This window comes from Mustela erminea, chromosome X (genome assembly GCF_009829155.1).
Source record: "Mustela erminea isolate mMusErm1 chromosome X, mMusErm1.Pri, whole genome shotgun sequence".
Taxonomy (NCBI): Eukaryota; Metazoa; Chordata; class Mammalia; order Carnivora; family Mustelidae; genus Mustela; species Mustela erminea.
Genome location: NC_045635.1, coordinates 47,325,656 through 47,352,409, shown reverse-complemented (window position 1 = coordinate 47,352,409; position 26,754 = coordinate 47,325,656). Strand labels below are relative to the sequence as shown.

Sequence of the window (26,754 nt, the reverse complement as noted above, 5' to 3'; positions counted from 1 at the left end):
AAGGTGGAGTTTTTCTTTCCTATAAACATCTAGAGGAGACCAGAAACTCAGGCCAGAGAAAGGTCACTTAGGATGGATCATCTTAAAAATGTTGCAGTTATGAGAGAGGGGTTGGTGGTGCAAGGCCCCAATCCTGGTCCCTTCTGGCACTAACTTTAACTTTGAGACAAGAAAGGCTTACTTAGGGTCCCATAACTAATTAGAATTTCCACAGACATGAGACTTACAATATACAGAATAGTCAGAGGCCAAGACAGGCTAGGGAGAGAGTGAAAATATAACACAGTAGTTTAAAATAGAACTAGTGGATTCAGATCATCTGGATTTAAAGCTCAGTTCTGTCACTTACTGAAGATGTAACATTGAGATAATAATATTAATAATTAGTATTTAATAGTATTAAGTTAATTAACCACTCTATAGCCTCCATTTCTTCCTATAACATGAAGATAATAATAACACCTACTTCATAAGATTGTGGTAAAGTTGTAATAAAGATTAAGTGACACTGTATTTTTGGAATGCTTGGAACAAGATTAGTGTTCAGTAAATATTAACTGCTAGGACTAGAGTGGGATGAGACCAGACTGAGATGGAAAGTATGGGAAGCTCCCTGTCCCTCTGGAGACCTAGGTGGAGGAAGTCTGGGGAGATGCTGAGTTGGTAGGCATCAGTCAGTATAGCGGAACCCGGAGATGCTCTGGACTGTGTCTGCAGGTATAGTGGAGGATGACAGTGAGAAGTAGAGATGATAAAAAGATTACCTGAAGGTCTGCACATGGGATGTCAATATCAGCCAGAACCCCTGTCTCCCTGCCCTTTCCACCCATGTAGAGAACATATGGCTCCAGTACTTAGCTTCAGGCAAAATCTCTAACATCATTTTACAAACTCTGTAGGGAACACTCCGACTAGTCCTATGGCATTAGGTGCCACAGAACAAAGCCTCCTCATTTTGATATTTGGACCACTCATAGCCTGTCAGTTGATACCTCTCCCAAGTACACACAAAGTTTCCTGTCAGAATTTCCTCATGGAGGAGAGCCCTATTTAGAAAACAGCCCTGCTTGTACAACAGAGAAACCAGCTACCAGTCCTATCTCTTAACTAAGAATAGATAACCAAGGATCCACAAGCAAATTAAAAGAAACTGCAGCATGGAAGAAAAAGACTAAAGTAAACAAATAAAACTACTGATCCCAGAGCAATTTGGGAATTTTGGAAACAAGAAAGAACTGCAGGGAAAAAATGATAATATTCTCAGTAAAATTCAAGAAGATACAGCATGAATAAAACAAGAGCTAGATACCACAAAACAGGAACAATCAGAGAAAAGAAAGACTCCTTAGAAACGGAAAATCACCGTAAGTGACTCTTAATCTCACAAAACAAACTGAGGGTTGCTGGGGGGAGGGGGTTTGGGAGAGGGAGGTGGGGTTATGGACATTGGGGAGGGTATGTGCTTTGGTGAGTGCTGTGAAGTGTGTAAACCTGGCGATTCACAGACCTGTACCCCTGGGGATAAAAATATATTATATGTTTATAAAAAATTAAAAAATTTTAAAAAAGAAACGGAAAATCAGTTGTTGAAATTAAAAAAAAAAAAAAGTCGACAGGACCGTGAAATAAAATTGAGGGAAGTTCCCAGAATGTAGGGGACAAAAAACAAAAACAAAAACAAAAAACAAAGAAACACAAGGTATGAGAGAAATTTTAAGAGACAGAGATCAGCAGTTTCAACATCTGAATAATAGGAGTTCTAGATAGAACAGAAAAAATGAAAGAAGAATAGTTAAAAACATATTAGAAGTTAATTTTCCAAAACTGAAGGACTTCCAGAACAGATGCCCAGAACAGTGAACCAGGAAGTGGTTACTCCCACCCAAGGGATTACTGTAGCCTCCTCACCCGTCTTCTTGCTTCTCCCTTTGTCATCTTCCCTTTCACCCCCGCTCTCCACCACCAGTATGTATTCCGAATAGCCTAAGGGATCCTCATAAAACCAAAGTCGGATCCTCTCCTACCTCTGCTCAAAAGTCTCCTGTGGATCCCACTGTGGCTTACAGGACCTGATAAGATTAAGCCCTGTTATCTATCTGACCTCATATTACTTCCCTCTCTGTCTTCACTCTAGCAACTTTGACCTTTATGCTCTCTAAAAATGTCAGGCAGGAGGAAAAAATGGTAGACACTGTCCTGTTCCAGGGCCTTTACGCTGACTGTTCTTTCATTTGAAATGTTCTTTCCTCAGGTGTCCTCTTGGTTAGCTCTCTCATGTTATGCAAGTCTTTGCTCATATTTGACCTTTTCAGTGGGTCTTTCTCTGACCAACCTATTTAAAACTACAATAATCTCCCACCCTCCCTGGCATTCCACATTTCTTTTTACCATGATTTATTCCCCCCCCCCATAGCACCTACCACATTTTAACTTATTGTATATTTTACTTCTTTATCTGATTATTTTTCTCTCTTGCTCTCACTAGAATATTTGCTCTTTGAGAGCAAGAATGTCTATCTTCACCACTGTGTAACCTCAGCATCTACAACAGTGTATGGTACATAGTAGACATTCAAAAAATATTTGTTGAATGAATGAATATGATAAAGGCAAATGACTCAAGGGAAAAGGAAAGTCTACTAGAAAGAGTGTGTGTGTGTGTGTGTGTGTGTGTGTGTGTGTGTGTGTAATGTATAACTGAGAAAATCATGGTCCATATATAAAGCAAAATAAAGTATAACATGATTATAAGCCACTGACAGAACATAAGGGAGACTCTCTTCTACCTTGATAGTAGAAATCTTCTTTGAGAGGCCCAAAGACTGTGTCTTTGGACTTGTAAAGAAGGAAGTGTATTCTTGGCTCAATACCCAGCTGGGTTTTGAAAAATATTTACATAGTCATGATAACGCAAATGTTATTTATTGGTTTTCAGGTTTTAGAGCCAACCTGGGGACAAAACATAAAAGACCTGGTTGTGGCTGCAGAACAGAATGTAAATGTTAATAACCTGAACAATGTAAAGGAAAGATGAAACTGACAAGTGAGTCATTGAATGGGCAGGGGGAGGGTAGTGACCCTAATATCCTTGTACTAAAATGTGGGTAGTTGAAATTATCTGTCAAAAATGGATGGAATAAGGAAGGGAGGCTATATTTTTTCAAGTTATAAAATTAAGCAAGAACAAAAAAAGGAATATCAATGTTTAAAAATGCAGGGGAGTTGGTGCTCAGTGACTATTGAATGGCCTGAACCTGCTTCCCAGACTTGTGCTGAGAAAGGACTCAATGTGCAAAGAGCAGGGGAAAAAGAATTAGTCCAAAAGGGGGTAGCCAGTTTCCTCATCTATGGGAAATCTGTCCTTGGTTTAACAAAATGAGGTCATTGTGATTGTGGGTAGATGGCTTTCTGGGCGTAGAGTATTACAAAATAGATTGTCCTGCACATAAAAGGAAGAAAAAGAGATTTCACCAGCAGCTCATGATAGGGGACATAGGAATCTGAAAATCGAAAATAGAAGAGTTGCCTCCTCCAGAGGCTGAAGGACAGAAAGGGCCCAACAGCAATGAGGAGTGGGGACCAGGAGAAGGGATCATTAGTAGGCCTTTCCTAGTGATGGAAATGACTGAAAAAAAAAGTGTGAAGAACAGGGAAGTCTGATGTCCAGTTTTAAGCTGATTGCTAGACTATGCAGATTTAGATGACTAAAGACATGACAGGTATCCTTGGAAAGAAACCTTTGCCACCTACTTCCAGACTTATCTCTAAATTTTCCAAAATTTTGCAAAATTAAGAGGTACTTATTTTGCATAGTTTGGGGAAAGGAAAATATGTTAGGAGAGGGTTGGTGGTTAAGGATATTCTGGGTTTCCAATTTAAGCCTCAGCGATGTGAAATCTTAGATGTTCCTGGATTAGACAGTTTCATCCTCTGACGTTCTGCACTAAGCCATCTTTAGCCTGCCTTTCCTTATCTCCTGAACAGAGCTGCTGGTAATAACTCACCTTTTCACCTTTGTCCCTAGTTGATATGTAGGACCCATATGATCTCAGGTATTTGCCTGCTGATGTATGGATGCTGGAAACTTGTCTGGGACTCAGTGACCTTGGATCTCAGTTTTATGGGTAGGTGCCAAAGATCAAAATATCCCAAGTGTTCACAAGGAGAAGGTTGAAAGAAATCCCTCTGATCAAAGGGTAAAGATTGTGAATGAATTTGTTTTTTCTCTTCTGATAAGGTTTCTTCCGGTCCTCTGATTCTCCAGGTCATAAGGTAAGTGTGACTATGGTATTAGGTTAGGAAGATGGTGGTATTGAGAGTGGACTGGGGAAGTTTGGCTTCATAAATCTTTGGGAATGCCTCACCAATGGACTTAAACTGAGATTTTGCTTGAGTTCCCTGCTTGAATCCAGTATCTCCTAAGCTTTCAACTGTGTATTCCTTTAAAGTTATTCCAGGATCCCAAAGGCCACAACTAGGACTGAAAATACTCTGGAATTTTAAATGGTGGAAGTTGTAACAGAGGATATGTAACAGAGGGTGTTCTGTGGGGAAGAAATTGTACAAAGGCTCCTAAGCAAGAGAAAGCAGGGCTTATCTGGTAACAGTAAGTGTTTCGTTTGGTTGGAATATAGGTAGTGCTCAGAAAAACAACAAGAAAAAGGCTGAAGAACTAATTAGGGCTAGATTTTGGGAGAACCTGCAAATCAGGCTCAGGGATTTCTTGAAAGAGTAGTTTATACTCATTGCCTTGTATACCTCATCTCAGCTCACTGTAATCAAGAAGCTACTGCATGGCATAGACTTCCAAGTAAAAATCGCTTAAATAAGACATACATGTATTTATCTCACCCAAAAGAAATCTAGAGGGTAGGCAGTCCAAAGCCAGTATGATGGCACTGTGAAATTGTTAAGACACCCAGGTTCTTTTTAGTTTACTGCTCCACTATCCTTGGGATTTAACCCTAGTTTTCATGGCCTTTATTCAAGGAGGTTGTGTCCAGCTAAAACTCAAGATGTTTTATTACTAAGGAAGAAGATAAGAATGCCACAAATGTCTGTACTGAAATTATCCTCTCCAAGGTCACCAGAGACCAACTACCACCTGATTGTTATAAACCCTAGACATTTTTTCAGGACTTTTTTTTTAATTAATTAATTTATTTTCAGCATAACAGTATTCATTATTTTTTCACCACACCCAGTGCTCCATGCAATCCGTGCCCTCTATAATACCCACCACCTGGTACCCCGACCTCCCACCACCCCCACTTCAAACCCCTCAGATTGTTTTTCAGAATCCAATCCCCAATTCCCTTCTCCTCTCTAACTCCCCATGTCCTCCATGCTATTTGTTATGCTCCACAAATAAGTGAAACCACACATTTTCTCGACCTCTTGATAACATTCAACAATATTGACCCCTTCCTCCTTTTGAAATAATCTTTTCACTTGGTTTTGTGACACTACATTCTCCTGCTTTTTTCCCTATCTCTTTGGTCACTACCAACCTTCTCTCTCCTGGGCTCGGTTTCCCCCACCTATGCCATAGTCACTGCTGGTCTCCAGGGCTCTTCTTTAGGCCCCATCTCTTCTAGGGATGCACAGTCTTCTCAGGTGCTAAAAGTGCTAGCTTAAAGAACCATTTATATACTGATGACTTCTAGATCTGTAACTTCAGTCCAGACCTCTTTCCTAAGCTTCAGGCATGTATATTCAACTGCCTGTGGAATATTTCTTCTTGGATGTCCCACAGGTATCTCAATATCAATGCCTAGTTCCCCTCTGTTAGTATTCCATATCTCAGTGAAATGGGTTACCATTGACACATTTGGTCTCTCAAATCAGATCCCTAAGAGTTCCCTTTGATACTTCTCTCCTTCTCACCCCTGTCCCCACACCCAATTATTCATAGTCTTTTTGCTTTTTTACTTCTTTAATATATTCTGAATTTAATTATTTCTCACTACCTCCATTCCTACCACTCTAGGCCAAACCACAATCATTGCTTACCTAGATGACTACTCACCCTCTTTCCAGGTAGACATCTAATCTATACTCCTTATGGATTAGGCAGCTAGGGTATTGTCTCTAAAACACAAATCTGCATTGTATCAAAACCTAAGACCCTTCAAAAAACCTCTCAGTGCTCTCAAGATCAAGGCCAAAGTCCTTATCTTGGCATTCAAGGCTTGCTATGATTTAGAAGCAATGAGAATTTGGGTACTAGAGCTGGAAGACAAGGAGGAGCTGTGTCTAGCATGAAATAAAGCCCTGTGGATGGGGAAGGGAACCTAGGAGGCAAGAAAGTGACGAACTGACAGAAACTTGGAGGGAGCAACAATTCAGAGAAAGAGAGGAGTCAGGAGAACAGAGGCCTATCTTAAATGTGTGGGAAATGTGTGTGTGTGTGTGTACGAATTATCTATAAAATGAAGGGATTGATGTTTTATTAGCTTAGTAAAGGAAAAGGTGACCTCATAAAACAGAAGAGGTATGACGATTTGAATTACTTTTGAGTGTAAGAAAGGCACTGAATTTCTGTAACTGACTGCTGTGCTGAATTTTATTATGGTTTCTAATAACTTTTTAGTTGATGGTCTTGGGTTGTCCAGGTCTGCATTCATATTACTCAATAACTAATGACAATTTTGTCTCATCTTATTTTGTTCTTTTGAATAGACCCAATTACTTATGCAAATTTATTAGGTGATAAAGGTGTCATTTCACATCAGTGGGAAAAAGAGATTCGCACATGGTATAGGGATAAGAAACTGTGATTTTGGAAAATAATTAAGCTGAACACTTACAAAACAGATTTTGGAATAATCAAATATTTAAATGTAGATACGGAAGTCATAAAAGTGCTTGAAAAAATAGGGATTGTAATATAGGAGTGTGGAAAGCATCTTTAAGCATGAAGCAGAGAAAGAGAAACAATCTAAGTGTCCATATCCGTGTATCCTGGACTGGTTAAATAAATTATGGGCCATCTATACAAGAAAAAATTATTCAGCTGTTAAGAGAAATGTGCACTATGGAAAGCTGTTTAGAATATATAATGGGCGGGGCACCTGGGTGGCTCAGTGGATTAAAGCCTCTGTCTTCTTCGGCTCAGGTCATGATCCCAGAGTCCTGGGATCAAGCCTCCCATCAGGCTCTCTGCCTGGCGGGGAGCCTGCTTCCCTTCCTCCCTCTCTGCCTACTTGTGATCTCTGTCTGTCAAATAAATAAATAAAATCTTTTAAAAAAAGAATATATAATGGGGAAAAAGCAGGTCACAGAACAGTAGGTGTTGGATACCATTTGTGGGGAGAAAACCCAAATAATTAGTATATGAATCGAAAAAATCTAGAGGGATGTATATCAAAATGTTGGTAGTGGTTATTTCTGGGAAATAAGATAATGGTGGCCTTTCATTGGTATGTTATATATTTCTGCATTATTTGAATTTTCACAACACATTACCTTTGTAATAAGAAAAAAAGATATTAAAATAAATACATTCAATGAATGAATCGCTTTGAGAGGATGATTTTAGTTGGAAGGTCTGCAGACTGAGTCTGGTACAGTGGCATAAACATGGGCTTTGGCGTCAGACAGCCCTGAGCAGGGCCCCATTGCCCCACCCCCAAGGAAGGAGGGGGGTGGCAGGGGGCTGCGGAAAGGGGCTGGGCTGGGCTGGCTGCAGCTCTAGTCCTGGAGGCTGAGACTTCGAGAGGGATTGAGAGAGGGCAGACTCATCCCGGACTTGCTCGAGGACAAGGTGAGGGGCGTTGAGATTTGGGTTTCCTGGCAGCCAGCCAGTGATTTAAGTCCCCTCCAACCTATAGCCAGGCAGGTGGGCAATACTTACTGCACCACTGCAGCTGAGGGAGAGATGACCTGGAGCGGGATGTAGGCAACGAAGACTTCATAGGGTAGCAGGCGGTAACGACTGGGAATCAGAGACTAGTGGGGGGAGGAGAGGAACCAAGTTTGTGGGTGGCGGACTGGGAGGGGGAGGGGAATACTGAGGAAAAGTGGAATCCAGAGAAGAAAACAGAATGCAGAGAAGGGTTAAGGAGTGCTAGGGAAAGGGGTGCACAGGTAACACGGGAGGATGTAAGGAAGGAGAATAAGCAATTCTGTGAGGTAAAATAGATAATGCGAGGGGGAGCAGGGAGCAAGGCAGAGGGAATACGGGCGATAAGGAATAAGTAGCAGAGAGGGGGGGAAGGGCAGACTGGCTGCAACCGAGGCCCCCTAGGGAGGCGGAAAGGGGCGGGACCACTTCCGGTCTGGAGCGGGGAGGGCAGTCTAGGAGTTTTGGAGGGGCTTGGAGAGTGGACGCACTCTGAAAATTAAGGAGAAGGAGGTGAGCTGCGGGGCCCGGCTCTGGATCACAGCCCAGTAGGGATCGGCCCCACCCTTTGGGATCTGGAGAAAACCTGCTGTAGGGACCGGATCATACCGGATCCATCCGGATGGGAAGGGAGGGGGCTGAACCCGGTTTGGCTGAGCCCAAGATGGAATCACTGGCTCCGTTCTGATTTGAGGGGGGGGTGTATTAAAGAAGGGGCGGAACCAAGATGCGCTTTGCCCCAGGCTGGAGGGGGCGTGTTGTGAAAAAGGGCGGGACCGGGCTGTAGTGTGGATTTGGGGTGGGTGTAAGGAGGGGCGGGGCCAAGACCGCCAGACACTGCGAAGATTTTAGAGGGAGCCATGTAGGGGAGGGGCGGGACTGAATGGTACTGCGGACCTGGAGCCGGGAGTGTGTTGGAAGGGGTGGTGGACTGAGTCCGGACCCCTGCGCATGCGTACTGTGGATCGCTAAGAAGGGGCGTGTAGAGAAAAGACGGCGTAGAGACGGGGCAGCTGCCGAATGCGCATGTGCACGGTGGACATCAAAAGAAAGCTTGTTCTGGAGAGCGGGCAGGGGGGTGAGGTGGGCCCTGCAGCGAACGCGCATGCGCATTGTTGGCCTGCGGCTGGGTGGGGGGGTTGCACTAGGAAAAGGGGCGGGGTCCTTAGAGCTGCCGCGCTGGCACATCTTCCTGGAGAAGGGGAGGGTGCGGCTGCGGAGAATTGGGATCTAGACGCTTTGGATTATTGAATCTGAGAACGGAGTCATTGGGGCTGGGGGAGGGGTTTGGGATTGGGGCCCTGGGGAAAGTGAGGATCAGCTTCCAGGCAGAACAGGAGAGGACGATCAGGAGCCCCCCCTCCACCCCACTTTGACACAGGCCTTCTCTCCTCAGGCTCAGCGCTCGCCAGGCCAACTTGAGACATGTCTGACACAAGCGAGAGAGCTACGGGTCCAACCCGCTTCCAGGTAAGGCTTCTTTCTGTCCTCTCCCTTGCTACTTTTCTTCAGCCCCTGTTCCTGCCTTAGTTCCCTTGGCACCACCCCTCCCATCCTTGTCCTTCTTTACCCACTTAACTGCCTGGGTGCCCTCCCCCCGCCACAGTAGAGGGAGGGAGGAAAGTAGGAAGGAATGAAGGATGGAGAAAAGAAGGAGGGAGGGCAGGCCTGCCCTTCTTTTGCCATCGCCACCTTCTCAGAGGAAGGAGAGGCCTTGTTGGGGTTAGGTGGGCAGAGCACACTGTAAGGAGGAGTTAGTATAGGTCAGAGGAGTGAGGCCCTGGAATATTGGAGCCATTCGCCTAGTTAGGGGTGGGAAGGTCTGTGAGCTTTCCTGCTTCCTCATGCAGACTGAAGCTTCAGAGAAGGACAGTGGCTTGAAGATACAGACCCTATTGACAGTGACTCAGAACTTGGAGGTCTCAGAGACACTGAAGGCTTCAAAGGCACCAGAGGTCTCAGAAGCCATGAAGGTGTCAAATGCTGCAGGAGTCTCAAAGGCCACAGAAGTCTCAAAGGCCCCAGAGGCTCAGAAGGCAGCTGCCACTCAGGCCTCACCTACCACTAAGCTGACTGATACCCAGGTTCTGGCAGTTGAAAAGAAGAGTCCAGCAGCTGACACCAAGATGCAGAGTGCTGACCCTCAGCCTGTGACAATGCCTGCCTCTGAGACCAAAAAGGTCAGCTGTGTGGCTGATACGAAGGTGGTTACAAAGGCCCTGGATACTGAGGCTCCTGCCTCTCAGGCTTTGGCAGATGAACCTAAGCCTGAGGGTGCAGCTGCTCAGGTTCAGGAGAATCAGGATACTCGGCCCAAGGTCAAGGCCAAGAAAGCCAGAAAGGTAAGACCTCTATAATCACCAGTCTTTTCTTTCTGCTTCTTTCAGTTGGTTCATTTGTTCTGCAAACATTTAGAAAGTTCCCTGTGCTGGTTAAGGCTGGTGGGAAGGAACAACAAGAGGCATGTGATGTACTTTCTCTCTGCAGAGTTCACAGACTTATAGAGAATTGAGATAGTACACGTAGCTGCAATGTGAAAATAAAGCGGTTTATATTTCCATAGTAGCTACCATGTGTTAGACCTTGAGCTAGACGCATTCATATAGATTATTTCATTAAATCCTGAAAGTAATCCAGTTTTATAGAAAAGGAAGCTGAGTCCCAGAGAAATGGGGTGACTTTTCCAGGGTGGTACAAGCAGAGTCAGTGGTGGACATAGGAAGAGGAGAATCCTTGGGCCCCACCCTTAGGTTGCTCCAGGCCTGGTAGAGAGATGAAATTCCTGCATGGGAATCAGTGAAAAACAAAGCCAAGACTCAACGTGGCCAGTGTCTAGTTAAGGTGTTACTCTAGGGGTGGGATTAATGGGCCTTCTAGAAGAGATAAGATGAGGGAAAAGGACCACCTGCTCCATCTGACAATATTGAACTTCCTCTCCGTTGATGCAGGTGAAACATCTGAATGGCGAAGACGATGGAAACAGTGATCAGAGTCAGGCTTCTGGAACCACAGCTGGCCGAAGGGTCTCAAAGGCCCTAATGGCCTCAATGGCCCGCAGGGCTTCAAGGGGCCCCATAGCCTTTTGGGCCCGCAGGGCATCAAGGACTCGGTTGGCTGCTTGGGCCCGGAGAGCTTTGCTCTCCCTGAGGTCACCTAAGGCCCGTAGGGGCAAGGCTCGCCGTCGAGCTGCCAAGCTCCAGTCATCCCAAGAGCCTGAAGCACCACCACCTCGAGATGTGGCCCTTTTGCAGGGGAGGGTAAGAACCCTGTTTTCTCCATTCTGCCTTATTTACTTCATTGCCTGTCTTTTCTGTCTTCTTCTCAAATGTTCTGCAAACATATTTTGATCTTTCTACCTTTTTTTCCCTTTTCCAGGCAAATGATTTGGTGAAGTATCTCTTGGTTAAAGACCAGACGAAGATTCCCATCAAACGCTCAGGTAGAGTCCTGCTAACCCTCCCCCTAAGCTGTGCCCTCCGCTGCCCTCTTTCCCATGTGCTGAGGACATTCCTTGCCCTTATGCTCCTACCTTTGTACTCCCAGAGTTCTAATTTGGTAGTGCTAGCATCTCTGTTCATTACTTCAGAACCTGTTTGTGCCACCCACAGCAGGGTTTGCAGAGGGTCTTTAGCTTGGATTTGGGGCCACCTGGCTTCACTTCAGCTCAGGTGCTTGCAACACTCTCCCCTTGCAGACATGCTGAAGGACATCATCAAAGAATACACTGATGTGTACCCTGAAATCATTGAACGAGCAGGCTATTCCTTGGAGAAGGTGAAGGGGCAGCCATGGGGGATGGATGCAGTGGGGAAGCATCGAACTGACCAAGTGTACATGTCTGTTCTGGGGTGGGACCACAGAGACTCACTAATTCAGCCCTATCACTGTGTGAATGGATAGACAGGAAGGGGCCTCCCCATAACCAGAGTGCCTAAGGAGGGACATAGACTAGTCCAGGGTCACATAGCAAGTCTCCTAAAAGCACAGCTAGGACCCAAGCCACCCGACTTAGTCCTGCTTTTGTCTGCTGCTGGAGATGTCCTATAATGCATTTTACATGCTCTCATCTTCTTTCATTCCCCATTCTCTGTCTCCTTAGATTTCCACAAATCACAGAGATGATGCTGAGAACAACAGTAGATTTCTTACCTGTTTGCTGTGAGCCAACCACTTAGGTTTATCTACATTATCTCACTTACCAACCTCCCCTCCCACAACACACACTCACAACCACACCCGCATCCACACCCATACACACCTAAGTACATGGGAGCTGTGGGATGCTCAGGAAGCTGAATTTGTGATCTTAACAAGCTGTTTTCCCCATCCTAGGTGTTTGGGATTCAGTTGAAGGAAATCGATAAGAATGACCACTTGTACATTCTTCTCAGCACCTTAGAGCCCACTGATGCAGGCATACTGGGAACGTAAGCTGGGAAAGAGCTGGGGTGGGAGACTCTGCTTTTGTCTATGGCACTACCCCATTCCTGTCATCTCTCCCCATGGTCCCTTGGAGAGGTAGGAAGACAGGACTTAAAAAGCCCCTGTTCCAGTTCTGTCACATAGTTGGAGCCCTGCACATGCTAACGGTGCTTTATTATGATTGACTGAAGGGTATAGCATCTTGGAGCAGTGCATTCTTCCTGTTTTCTGTTTCTTCAGAAACTTCCCAGGAAAGCAGACCTGTATTGCTTGTCTCTTTCTACTGGCTTTGGTAGAATGCTTCTCAAGGAAGGGCTCCCTGGTGTGGGTGAATCATGATGCTTGAAGGACAGCAGAATCACTGGGGCTTTGTCTAGAATTCTTTTGGGGTAGAGGGGTCTAGCAGAGAAAGAAGGGACTCACATTGGCTGGGTCCCTGGGTTGTCCTAGGTTGACAGGCATCCTTCCAACCTCTTGGCAACCTGGGGTGGAGGATTGGATTTTCCCATTCTGCTCTATAGGAGACAAAGACTCAAGAGTCTAAGTGCTTTGCTCAGGGTCACATAGAGCTTGAAACATAGACTAGGCAGAATTCTGTCATGTCTCAGGAATCTGGGAAAGGATAGCCTAGTGATCTGGCTGGTGTGTTTTTTGAAGATGGCTGCTGGACATAAACCTTTTCTCTACTCTGTTATTTCCCTAGGACTAAGGATTCACCAAAGCTAGGTCTCCTCATGGTGCTTCTTAGCATCATCTTTATGAATGGAAATCGGTCCAGTGAGGGTGAGTGGGTAGGCATGCAGCTGAATGGGTGGCCACAGTTGGAATTCCACATGCTCATTTTCTGTCCCTGTCTCCTCTTGCCTCCTCTGCAGCTGTCATCTGGGAGGTGCTGCGCAAGCTGGGGCTGCGCCCTGGGTATGATTGGGCTCTCTCAGTGCTTGCTGTCCGTGTTGTCATTTGGAAAGAAAGGATGATTCCAGGATTGCATCAGTCTGGTGGTCTGGTGGAATGGGTGGGGGTGCTGGTAAAGGGTCCAGGGTTCCAACCTAGTTGGATGGGGAAATGGTCCCAAACTTTTCCCCCTGTCTCACTATCTCTTGGGCTTCTATGGAGTTTTCCTCTTGTGCTGGTAACTTCTTTTCCATGTTGAAAATGTGTCTGTATACATCTGGGAAGTGATTGATTGAATATGATTGATTGATTGACTGATAGATTGATGGATTTTTCTTTTTCTGCTGTCAGGATACATCACTCACTTTTTGGGGATGTGAAGAAGCTTATTACTGATGAGTTTGTGAAGCAGAAGTAAGTATGTGTCATGATGGTGTGTTCCATGTGTTTTGCTTATTTCAGAACCGAGTAATTAACCTATGGGTGTGTGTGTGTGTGTGTGCGCGCATGCGTGCATGCGCAGGTGGTAGGTAGCTTATTCCTGACATAGTGAGAGGGAACAGGAGGGCACATTTCCTGACCTACATATACTTTCACATACACTTTTGGGGCAGTTTTTCAAGGTAGGGATTGTCATCACCAGTGTCGTCCATATTAGTAAACTGAGGTTCAGAGCAGTGAAGTAATTTGCTCAAGTAAATTGCTACATAGGTAGCAAATGGGATCTTGGCCCCAATGCCTAGGATTTTTTTTTTTTACCATGCCAACCAGGGCTTTATAGAAATTAATCTCCATAAAGAAACGCTGTAGAGTGACAGATTTAGGCAGCCAGGTACTGTGCTGGAGACTTGACTTGTGTATCTCATTTCATTTTTGTAACTACCGCGCAGAATAGATACTGCCATCCCATCCCCACTTTTAGTTGAGGGACCTGGGTCTCAGAGAGTGGAAGTATGATTATGGCCCTGGCTGGTAAGGATCCAATTTGGTCATGGAGGCCTCCTGACTTTCTGCCAGGGCCTACCATACCCTTTATCCTTAGCACATGCCACACACTCCCATGCATGCAGTCAGAAATATGCACAAAGTACGCTACTCTTGGTGGACTGTTTCTTCCCTTTACAGTCATTTTCTATGGTAGATTGTCGCAGGGCTCACCAGGTCATGGACACTCCCCAGTGGTAGGGTGTGCTCAGAGCTGGGGACCTAAACAAATGGCTCTTCTGTTTATAACACCCAACAAGAATCTGGGTTCATTGTGACAAGGGGCACAAAACTTGTAGCCTTCTTATGAACATATAGCCTACACATGTCCCACCCTGCACCTCCAGATGGCTTCTGGACAAGACCAATGGGACAGGGCTCAATATTGGAAGAAAAGCTATAGTACTTAGTGGGAGAGGTTGCCACTTAGAACCTATCCAGTCCATACATGGGTGGGCTATGGTTGTCTTAGACACAAAGGCTTTTAACTTCTCTTTTCAAGGTACTTGGACTATGCCAGAGTCCCTAATAGCAATCCGCCTGAGTATGAGTTCTTCTGGGGCCTGCGCTCCTACTATGAGACCAGCAAGATGAAAGTCCTCAAGTTTGCCTGCAAGGTAATTGGATAGCTGCCCAAGCTTGGTATAGCAAGAGTATAGGGTGCTGCTGCCTAGGGCAGGCTGTGCATAGAGCCACTTGCGGCTCACATGTGAACATTCTGAAGCCTCTGCTTCTGGGCCAAATGTTTAGCTGATTGTACAACTAGCACGTCCTTTCCCTAGACCAGATTAGAACAATCGGGCTCAGAGAGGTTGTTAGGTAACATGTCCAAGGTCCCAGAGCTAATAAGTGTCAGAACAGGGATGGAATAAAGTACATAACTATTAGTAGTATTTATTATATTATTACTATTGTGTAGAGCATGAAGCATGGTGCCTAGCATACATTTAGGTGCTCAGTTCTTGGATTCTGATCCTTCTGATGGTGGTTATTTCTGTTTCAGGTACAAAAGAAGGATCCCAAAGAATGGGCAGCTCAGTACCGAGAGGCAATGGAAGCAGATATGAAGGCTGCTGCTGAGGCTGCAGCTGAAGCCAAGGCGAGAGCTGAGATCAGAGCTCGAATGGGCATTGGGCTTGGCTCTGAAAATGCTGCTGGGCCCTGCAACTGGGACGAAGCTGATATTGGACCCTGGGCCAAAGCCCGGATCCAGGCAGGAGCTGAAGCTAAAGCCAAAGGCCAAGAGAGTGGTGGTGCTAGCTCTGGGGCTAGTGCCAGTACTAGTGCCAGTGGTGGCTTCAGTGCCAGTGCCAGCCTGACCGCCACTCTCACGTTTGGGCTTTTTGCGGGCCTCAGTGGAGCAGGTGCCAGCACAAGTGGCAGCTCTGGTGCCTGTGGTTTCTCCTATAAGTGAGATTTCAGGTATCTACTTAGACAGGGTTGGGACAGCTGGGGCTTATAGGGTTGGGGTAAGGAACTGGCTGGTTATAGGAAGGCCAAGGTTGCAGGACCATATGGAGCATGTGGGAAAACCCCACTCTTGGCATTTTGTTCCTTCCCTTTCGGTGACTCTCAGTTGACTTTTTGCATTTCTTTTACTTGTGTTTTCAGATATTCCTAATCCCAGCAGTTTTTCTCTTCAAGCCAGGGTGCATTCTCAGAAGCCTACTCAACACAGCACCTCTAGGCAGCCACTATCAATCAATTGAAATTGATATTCTACATTAAATCTATTTGCCATTTCTGAGTTTATTGCTCTTTTTTTTGGTGGGCTGTCATATTTTGGTATCACATTTAAAAATAAATCTGTGTTTACTAGATTCAGGGGAGCAAGATTAGCATCTCTCTGGGATAGCTTGGTCCACATCTCTAGTCTGCAATGTAGGCAGCATTGCAGTAGGGTGGGGAGTCATGAAGATTCTAAGCACAGAGGACACACTTTGAAGAGCCCTGAGGTGGGCAAATCAAGCAGAAACAGACATGATGTCCAGAAACTGGACATCAAATACAGACTTTAGTTTTGAGAAATTTGGATGAGAATGGGAGGAGAGAGAGGTAGCTAATGGGAGATACAGGAACAAATGATGATTTTCTTGGGAAAGGAGAGAAATGCTTGAGCAGGCAGAACCCAATAAAAAGGGAGATGTCAAAGACTGAATCAGGTAGCCTTGAGGAGGTGGGAAGGTAAGGCCTGGGAGAAGGGACTATCCAGAAAAGATTTGGAAAGGGGACTGCGGAAAGATGTCAAGCAGAGGGGATGCTCCAATATAGGATGGAGCTCTTGATTTTTGGGAGACCTTTCCCCCATAGTAAGGTGCCAGCAATCTTGGAATCAAGAAGATGAATTAATTTATCCCAAGAATTTGGTTCTGAAATAAGGTAATTAGATTGAGGGCACTGAGTATGTGGGTCTGCATCTTCATTACTGTGTGCATAGTATCTGACCTAGTAGATACACAGAATAGTGGAAGAGATAGATCATGGGACCCAGGCAGGCTTGGGGAGGCAGATGAGGAAATTGTGTGATGAATTGGGAGACTGTAGGAGTTTATGGGCAGGAGTCTCAGTGAAGTCTGAACAGGGCAGAATGTTAAGTAAATATACCAAGTACCTGCTGTATGTCTGGCAGTGTTCTAGGGATCTGGGAAGGAGTTTTGAGAAAACTGGAAAGATGATCTGGGGGACTAGTCATATGGTCAAACAGTGGGACAATTGTATTTAAGAAGACGGAGTGGAGAGAACTCTGAGTGGTGTAAGGTCCAAGGACTGGGTGTGTAAAGAGGAGAGAAGATGGCATTTTCTGGAGATGAAGGGTCAATAGTCTGGGGTGCCAAGGTGTTGGTTGGGTTATCCATGTGGACAGTGAAATCACCAAGGATGGTGGTAGGAGTTGGGTAGAGAGGAACATTTGGAACCAGATGCCAAAGTATACTTGTGTGGTTGAAGGTGTCCTCTCAGCTACACTGCCCACTAAGACATAGGGCCTGCAGGTGATCAGAGATTGACCTTCACCCTATTTTGGGGAGTGTTCCCCTGGACCTTTTTCTCCAGGAAGCCCCCAGCATCTAATCCTCCAATACCAGACCCCTAATCACTGGGAAAGAATCTTATGGGGGACCTAGAAATAGCTGCCTCTTACCTCCTATAGACTAGGCAATTAAAGATCTAAAAAAAAAAAAAAACCCAAACAAAACAAAAAAAAAACCTCACCACTTCCATTTAGAGCAAGGCAGCTCCTTGCCTATGGCCATGAATCCAGACTTGCTTTTGTACTTGAGGTGTTCTTCACAGAAAGCAGAGGTTCTTCCATTGAGTTCATAGACCCTGGTTTCCTTGGGAGCTGGGTAGTACCTGGAAGAGGTAGACAAAGTCAGGGACAGCTTAGGCTTAGGAAGAACTCTAGTGGAAGGATACTGTGTCCAGGGCCCCCCCTCAGATTCTCAGGTAATGTCCATTTGAAAATGGAATGGGGCAGTGATGGGAGCTGGCAAGTAACTTGGGGATTATAATTCAAATAATTAAGTTAATAGTGCTTGATAGAGATAAGGGTATATCATAGTCATGGGAGAACTTCACCCTTTCCACTTCTTTCTGAGATCACTGGGGCTTGCAGGGCTCTCCATCTCTTCTCCCTTAATGCAAGGCCTAGAATTTGAGAGGACAAGAGGTTGGCTTATTCCTTCCCAAATGTAAGGACTGAAGGCATGTAGGCAGGGGGGAAGAGATGAAGTCTGGTTCCAGGCAAGTGGGGAGTGACCAGAGCAGGGAAGAGGAAATGGAGATAGACTCCAGTTCATATTTTTGCCAGTTGTCAGCTTGGAGGCCATTACTGCAATGAATGAATTCCCACAATTTTCATTCTTTGTTTCAGTACATATTAAATTCCAAATAAGTCTGGATTATATTGTATGTCTCCCCTTGGCTAAGAGATGGAAGACCTCCTAGAGCAGTTTCTCTACCTGTTTTTCATTATCACTCCTTAAGAAGGGTTTTTAGACATTTTTGTCCTAATTGCTATTGCATGAATAGCAATTCATTAAATTTCAATACCACATATATTGTATATATATTTAATAATTTTATACTTGTGCTTTATACATAAAATATTTTTTATTAAATACAGGATTAATGGTGACTAAAATGTGTAAGTTAAAAGTTTAAAAATTATAAAAGCTATTAACATTTAACTTTATAGCTATTTGACGAACAACTCCTGTTGTTTTAAATATTTTAAAATATTTTTTAAAAGATTTTTATTTATTTATTTGTCAGAGAGAACCAGAGAGAGCATGCACAAGCTGGGGGAGCAGCAGGCAGAGGGAGAGGGAGAAAGAGGCTCCCCACTGAGCAGAGAGCCTGATGTATTCAATCCCAGGACCCTGGGATCATGACCTGAGCCTAAGGCAGACTCTTAACAGAATGAACCACTTAGTCATCTGTATTTGCTGAAAACTTTAAATGCAATTTATTTACATTATAATATAATTTACATGGTAACTATCAAATTACGTATAAAAATTAGCCATTTATTTTAAGTAGGCTCCACACCCAATGTGAGGTTTGAATTCATGACCTTGAGATCAAGAGTCACACGTTCTACCAACCGAGCCAGCCAGGTACCCCTGAATATTAGCCATTTTTATTTTTATTTTTATTTTTTCAGCCATTTTTACAACAGATATGATAGCAGTGTAATACATTTTTTTAAAAAGAACAACTTATTTTTCTAGCAAAAGTAAAACAATTGGAAATTTATAACTATTTTTAGTGAACTTAATTTTTTAGTGTTGCTTGATACGAGAAAATAAGTAGCTGCTCGATATTCACTCAGGTATTAACAGTTTTTCTTTTCAGTACCTGACGTAATTAATGATGGTTTGAATAACTTTTGTAGAATTAAATAGAAACTGTTTTAATTTAATTATCAAAGCCCATATAACATAAGGGCACTGAAGATCAAAGGCAGTCAATGGCAGCCAACAGGCACTCACAGGCCACTTCTCACTATATGACTGCATAGAAGCAATGGATTCAAAGTCCTCCAGTCACAGCCATCTATTCCCTGAGATTTTGTAACACTAACCTTGCATACCTTTTTGTGTATCTTCCATGACTTCAGCATTGCTGCTCATGTGATAGCCAAGAAAATCCAGTAAGAGAAATTTAAAACTGAGGAATAAGATTTTTATCCGATAGGCTTGAGCCTTAGAGGACCACAAACTATTACAATAGTTGATTATTGTTGCCTCCCCAAGAGCCAATTTTCACCCCCTTGGGGGTGATTACTTGCCACCCCTCCACCTCCACCCCCACATTGAAAATGCAAGCCCTAGAGTAATATTTCCTTTGGAATGAATAAAGCAAGGTAGAATGAATTCTGGGTACCCAGGAAAGGGGGGTTGGGGGTGGGGAGAGAGAGAAAACAAGAAACATTTACTAGAGATCAAGCATTTGTGAGAACAAAATGGATAGCAAACTTTTCCCCAAACTTACACTCTCAAAAATGCCTTTATTCAACATAATGCTACTAAATCATGTATAAACACTCACCCCTTCTCCAAAAGGAGATTACCACAAATCTTATCACCCACTATCTCTAGCTCCAAGTCCGATAATCTTGGATGATATCCTTTCCTATTCTAGTTACCTTGCAACACTTTCTAGATATGCTACAAGCTATGAACTAAATTGTAGGTTGAGCCACCATGCACACACTATGTTCTACAATGGGGCAAAGATGAAGAGGATGGAAATAAATTACACAGAGAGAGCAAAAAAGGAAATAAAGAGGATGGTTATAGTCTTTGTTACTGAAACTAGCCTAATTTCAGTACTCTCTAAGTATTTTATTGCATTATTGTTATTGCTATCAGTTCTCTAGTCTTGTTCCTTCCCAGTCTTGGACCATCTGACCAGAGTGTTAGCTGGTATTGATTGTGTGCCTGGCCAGGTCACTTTGTGGATAAAGAGATCAGCCAGATGCATGGCTCCGAGTTTTGACGCCGTCACATTCTTCCCTTCCTCCTCCTCCTCCTTCTCCTTCTCCCCCCACCGCCTCATCTTCCTCCTCTTCCTTCTTCTTCTGATAAGAACAATTTATTTATAATCTTATAGTTTTAAAATCTTGTACTATTTAGTTTTATTATGAAATATGGATTAGCATTATTTGACAAAAAGAGGTTTTAATTGACAAGGCCCTCTGTTTAGAGTGCTGGTAAGTGACCGTTACATGCTATGTGCCATTTGTCTTTCTTGCTCCTCACTTTAATGGTCCTATTAGCACATCAAGAGTGTTCACATAATTTGTCTACATTTCCTTGTAATTTATGCCATCATTCCAAGGAGGAAACCCAATGCAAGAGAAACATGGCACACATTTTTAATTAATGAATCCCGTCTAATGTCTTTAAAGCATTTCATTTACAAAATCAGCTTTTATTAAGATGTCAATAGATCTATTTGATGTTAAATGCAAAATTGGGTCTATCAAATATGAGGATTTCAAGTATAATCCATAATTTTAAGTGTCTTTTTTCCCCAGATTTATTCTTAAGAGTTTTTTTTTTAATTGTGTTATGTTAGTCACCATACGATACATCATTTTGTCTTCTAAGAGGATTTCTCTTCCTTACTTCCCATTAGGGTCATGCCTGAGTGGAGCAATTAACACTACAGCTGTCAACTCCCACCTAGTTCCTCCTTAACCAGCAGCGGCACCTGCAAACCACATGCTTCTGGATTTTTTCTTCTTCAGTAAACTGGTTATTGGGAACTACCCACAAAGATCTAGGTCTGAACTGACAGAGAGCAAGCAGTGTGGCAGGAGTAGGTGTTATGGGAGTGCGAACCTCCTGTAACTCATTTGTTCTTTCAGGACCTTCTCCAGACTGGTTTGTTTGTTTGTTTGTTTGTTTGTTTTAAAGATTTTATTTATTTGACAGAAAGAGATCACAAGTAGGCAGAGAGGCTGGCAGAGAGAGAGAGAGAGGAAGGGAAGCAGGCTTTCTGCTGAGCAGCTCAATCCCAAGACCCTGAGATCATGACCTGAGCCAAAGGCAGAGGCTTTAACCCACTGAGCCACTCAGATGCTCCTCCAGACTGGTTTTGTTTATACCACTGTCCTTTGCTGATGGAGTGTTGTTATTGCCTGCCCCACTTTTTGGCTTGGTGAATCAAATGGCACCACGCCCAAGATGGGCAGCTCAGTTTGCATTGTCACTTGGGATCCCAAGGTTAGGTATTCAAGCTCTACCAGGATCAGTAATTTAACTTTGCTAAATTAGTCATCAGGTGCTAGGAGTTGTTTCTTAAAAGGAGTGTATTAAGATGTAGTGAAAAGAAGGGCCATCTGTACCCCAATGTTTATAAGCAGCAATGGCCACGGTCACCAAACTGTGGAAAGAACCAAGATGCCCTTCAACGGACGAATGGATAAGGAAGATGTGGTCCATATACACTTTGGAGTATTATGCCTCCATCAGAAAGGATGAATACCCAACTTTTGTAGCAATATAGACGGGACTGGAAGAGATTATGCTGAGTGAAATAAGTCAAACAGAGAGAGTCAATTATCATGTGGTTTCACTTATTTGTGGAGCATAACAAATAGCATGGAGGACAAGGGGAGATGGAGAGGAGAAGGGAGTTGAGGGAGATTGGAAGGGGAGGTGAACCATGAGAGACTATGGACTCTGAAAAACAATCTGAGGGTTTTGAAGGGGCGGGGGGGTGGGAGGTCGGGGTGCCAGGTGGTGGGTATTAGAGAGGGCACGGATTGCATGGAGCACTGAGTGTGGTGCAAAAACAATGAATACTGTTATGCTAAAAATAAATTTAAAAAATTAAATTAAATTTTTTAAAAAGGAGAGTATTATTTGACAAAGTGCATGACTTTTGCTTCAAAACTCTAGAGGCTTGAGCTTTGATTTTCCAGTTGGGGTTTGTCGGAGGCTCCATATAGCATCCCAATCTGTCACAGACACCCACTCAACTCACTCAGACATTTACTTGTTTATTAAACAAACATGCATTAAAGACTACAGTATTCATGAGTCTCAGAGCGTCCCATTTTCAACACACAACCAGTCCAATGAGGGAAAAAATGACAGCACCAAGAGAAACTGTGAAGAACTATGAGTCCAAATGAGCAAGTGATTCACTCTTCTTTTGCAAAGGCATGTTATTATTAGTCACAGATGGTGTGTGGTGAACATCAGCACAAATGCATAGACATAAGCATACATGTTTAAATATAGGTATTATGTACACATGTCCTGATTATGGATTATGAGTCAGCAGTCAGTGTTCTCTGGTGGAAGGAGCCCTTGATTGGGAGGTAGGCAACAGGGGTTAAACTGTTCTAGCTACCTTACATGGTCCCTATGTGACCTAAGACACATCCCTTCTTCTCTCTCGGCTTGGATCTCCTACCTGTAAGGTGTAAACAACATTAGCTCACACAGCCTGGTCCTGTGAGCATCACATTGAATAGTGGATGAGAAGCACCTAGATGTCCACATTGGGTGACATCTTCTGTGATTAATTATTGGTGACACTCAGTGGGAAAGTGTTTTGTAAGCTGCATTGTGCACTGTGCACATAAGTATGAAGGTTGGTGCCAGGCATTTACCTGTACACGCACACATTTATGTGCAAGGGCAGTATGCATTGTGGAGATGGCCATGTGTCCAAACTGGGTATTGAGCTGTGTGGGCAAAGCCATAGCTGGCCCCAATCAAGAGACCCCTGGCAACAGGTGGTGCCATAGGGAAAGGGTGATGCCACCAGTACCCTCTATTCTGCTCTGAGGAGTAAGAGGGGTGGGAGTTAAAGGTCTGAGTCCCCCTTAAGGGGAGCCTGCCAGTCTGAAGGTAAGAGAAAGGGAGCCATGAGGACCAGGCCTTCCAGTGCAGTGCCTTGCTTAGGACACTACCACTTCTGCAGTGGGGGATGATTAGGGGCAGTCAGGAAAGTCTGGTTTTCAATCCTAGCTCGTTTTTACTGGTTATATGACCTGGGGATGCTCTTTTCTCCTCCCTGGGCCTCAGCCTCCTCAGGTTTCATAAACCGTTAATGGTAATGCCCACCCCACAGAGCTGTTGTGAAGATTGAGTGAGGCCACACTTGTGGAAGCAGATGGTGCTGTGACTGTGCACATTTTCCCAATAAAAGAGAGTGCTCCCTTCTTCCTGCACCCCATTTCCCATTTGTTCTACCCAAAGCCATCCTCCCAGCAAGAACAATACCTGTGTTAACAAGCCCAAGCACAGGGACAACACTAAGGAAAATTTGTGCCTTATTTTATTTTATAACCGTAATGTGCAGGTTACTATGCCTGGCTGGAAAAAAGAGATTCATGCCATAGTCAGAGATGGGCCAGAACTGGGAAAGATGGAACACAAGGCACAGTGACTGGTCTGGGAAGGCAGAAGAGGACAGGGGAAGGCTTCCTAGACCAAACCATGCAGGAGCTGGGCCATAGAAGGGGGTAAGGGAGAGAGGGCAAGAAAAGAGCAGTAACTGGTCGGTGACAAGTGCTGACAGTGGGACGGCCTGAAGTGGGAGTGGGGACTGTGACATCAGCCCTGAGTAAGAGAAAAAATAGATTCAAGAATGGGGCATATCAGGGCAGCTGTCAGGGCATGTGATGGTCACTAGCTGACAGAGGAGGGCATCCTAGGTGGCGGAAACTGCACAAGAAAAGGCACAGAATTGTGAGAGACAGAGGAGGGAAACCAGTCAGGCAGGGGTGAGGAGTGCTCACTGTAATGGGGCTGGAGGAGCAGCCAGACCTGGGCAACCTGAAGTGCCAATACCAAGCTAAACAGAGGTGCTGTTAGCACATGGGAACCTTTCAAGGATAGATCAAGATAGAGTGACTGATTAGGAGGAAAAGCAGGTGTGAGCAGAACCTGATTTTACCCTGTCACTGAGTCCTCCCATACTTAGGCAGTGGCTGTACCACCCACCCACAGCCTACCTGGGCCAGCTCAGCCAATGCCTTGTGGTGCATGTGGTCCTTCCTACCTGCTTGCTCTGAGCTGAGAGGCCAGAGTCCCCTCTGACGTGAACTCTGAATTTGATCTCACCCTTACCATGCTGGCATAAGTTGATGGAGTCCGTGTAACTTGGGTGTTCCTAATATACTAGACTTTGTGGCACTGGATGTGACCCTGCACTCAGTTCACCATGTAATGTGAGCTCACATAGAAGATCTTGATGTAGAACAGATTACTGGGCCTCCCCAGTCAGGAAAAAAGGTAGCTCAGGAGATAATCGTACTGGGCTCTCTTCATTATTTCCCATTTGCTCCTCTTGAACCCTATCTATCCTATTTTGTGCCCTAGGATAATGACTTTTCTTGATTGATCCTTCCGGCTCCCTTGTTCTGCAAACAAGACACATTGGCATGAGATGGAGGAAGATCCGAGAATTTAAGTATTTATTCTCATGTATTCCTACCCACTGGGTTGTCTCTTGACCTTGTCTGAGTCCCCCCTAACAACGGCCATAAACTCCTGTGGGCAGCCCATGTCCCCATTTATAAAATTCACCTCTTTCTTATAACCTATCCCCTTGATCCTTCAATTTTTTGGAGTGGAAATGACTTTTAGCTGATTAGTCCTTGGGTATCTGGCCATCCCTTGTACGTTCCCTTAACTCTACCCACCTCTGAATTATGTCTTCACTAATTTATCCTCAGTTACCACTGAGTGTGCCATCTGTTTTTTTTTTATAGCATTCTGATTGACACAGAGAGAATGTGAATGAAAACGGAAAGTATGAATGTGTGACTAAAGGATGGAGTGGATGAATGTAACATGAATAAATGATAAATGAATCAGTAAGTAAGTGTGTATGAGGGAATGACAGAATAGGTTGATCTATAACCTTTGATATTTATACCACTAAGGGTAGCAGAAGCCACAACTAATTTCCTCAAATGACCACTGAGAATGCAAGGGCAATGGGAAAACAGTGTGAAGTGCAGGCTGCCCTTGAGGATACCATCTCAGGCTCTCTAGGCCAGAGAACTGTCCTGGCTGCCAGCCTTGTTTTGAACATTACATCAAAAACTAATGATGTATTGTATGGTGACTAACATAACACAATAAAAAAAAAAAAGATGGAGCACCTGGGTGGCTCAGTCTAAAACATACAAACAAACAAAAATAATGATGTACCGTATGGTGAAAAACATAAAAAATATAAAAAATTTCATCTACAGATGTTTGAAGTCCAGACTGGCTACATCAGAATCACTATGTGAGCTGTTAGAAATACAGATTCCTGGACCCCACCCTTCTGGATTTTGCTTCAGTAAGTTAGGGAGGGGCCCAGGAATCTATGTTCTTAACCCATTTGCAGGTGAAATTGGTATCCAGCCAGATTGGAAAACCACTGAGCTGGCCTACCCACCTCCTCTGGGAGATGAATGGACAGGCGCAGAGAAACCACTCATGCCATGTGACCACCCTCACCAAGCTGTTTAGCTTGGAGGCCTTGCCTCATTTGAGCCTACTGACCCAGAGAGGCAGGGTGGTATACATACATAAAGACACACACAGACCTGGGTTCTGAACCCAGCTTTGACCTTTTCCTAAGGTGGGACCACAGGCAAATGACTCCACTGCTCCGCTTCACTATTCCCACCAGTACAATGGGGAGATGCCATCCACAGCCCAGGACCATTGTGAGAATTTGAGAAAATGCCTTCCTTCAAATCACTGGTGCAGAGTCTCATGAAGATGTGATGATAACTGTAATTGTTAGCGTTATTGAGCACATACTAAGAACCAAGTATGGTTCCAAGTGCTTTACGTAAATGGTCTCATTTAATCCCCACAAACGCTGTCTATGAAATAGGAGTTATTATAATTCCCATGCTACAGATGAGGAGACTGAGGCTTAGAGAGTGTGAATAACTTGTCTAGGGGCCCACAGGGAGCATCTGAGTCCTTGCAGCCTGCACTCTTAAGCCCTAAGCTATAAATGGCAGCTCCCTCCCCCTTCTCCTTAAAGGTTAAAGCAGAGGGTAGAGCCAATCCTGTGGGGAAAAAACAGAACAAAGACCTCTGAAAGGAAGGAAGCCAAGGGAATGTATGTAAGCAGAAGTCTCAGAGAGTATGGGGGCTCAGTTTGCCCCTAAGCTTCCTGACAGCTGTAGCAGGAAGGAGGGGGGGACGCAGAATTCCCAAGGTTCCATTTTCTGGAAAAAGGGAGGCACAGGGACATGTCTAAATGGACATTTGTCTTGGGCTGGAATTCCAGAAGAGCTGATCTTGTGGCCTGCTCGGCAAACATCCGGGACCAGAAAATCATCTGTGATTTCATGAGGCGCTAAAAGCCTTCTTCACACACGTGATTCTGAGAGTCAGAAGGCGGGGTGGCGGGCCTTCTGTGTCAGAAAACACATGAAATTCTATCCCAGAGGAGAACCTTGCTAGACTGCAATTTTCCACAGCAGTAAGGGGCATGGGAGGGGACCTAGGCCCCGTTTCCGTGTTTGTCTCTCTCCACAGCACACACCACACAGCCTCTGTGGGAGGAGACCCAGGTCTCTGGTCTAGGTGGAGACATGACACTCCTCCAGAGACTGGGCCCAGGGACGA

The 26,754-nt window shown here is 44.5% G+C and overlaps 1 protein-coding gene, 1 non-coding gene and 1 pseudogene across 5 annotated transcripts; 2 read left to right on the top strand and 1 right to left on the bottom strand.

The window, feature by feature from the left end:
• LOC116582264 overlaps positions 1-8,461 on the bottom strand; it is a 32,629-nt pseudogene extending 24,168 nt beyond the window's left edge.
• LOC116582856 (melanoma-associated antigen D2) lies at positions 7,639-15,890 on the top strand. 4 transcript variants are annotated; one of them, XM_032330661.1, is made up of 13 exons: positions 7,639-7,765; positions 9,240-9,313; positions 9,694-10,185; positions 10,792-11,100; positions 11,219-11,282; positions 11,538-11,617; positions 12,176-12,270; positions 12,969-13,048; positions 13,141-13,183; positions 13,511-13,573; positions 14,646-14,760; positions 15,147-15,242; positions 15,755-15,890. In XM_032330661.1, exons 2-13 carry the CDS (start codon positions 9,269-9,271, stop codon positions 15,869-15,871), a joined length of 1,599 nt encoding a protein of 532 aa, XP_032186552.1. In that variant the 5' UTR covers positions 7,639-7,765; positions 9,240-9,268; the 3' UTR covers positions 15,872-15,890. The 4 variants fall into 4 exon arrangements, with proteins under 4 accessions (XP_032186552.1, XP_032186550.1, XP_032186553.1 ...); XM_032330659.1 differs by having other exon boundaries at positions 15,147-15,565; positions 15,755-15,866; XM_032330660.1 differs by lacking the exon at positions 7,639-7,765 and adding an exon at positions 8,250-8,356 and having other exon boundaries at positions 15,147-15,565; positions 15,755-15,866.
• Positions 14,343-14,470, top strand: LOC116583844. The gene has a single exon (XR_004282940.1). It is a non-coding gene; the product is annotated as a small nucleolar RNA SNORA11 (small nucleolar RNA).
• Positions 15,891-26,754: the final 10,864 nt, after the last annotated feature.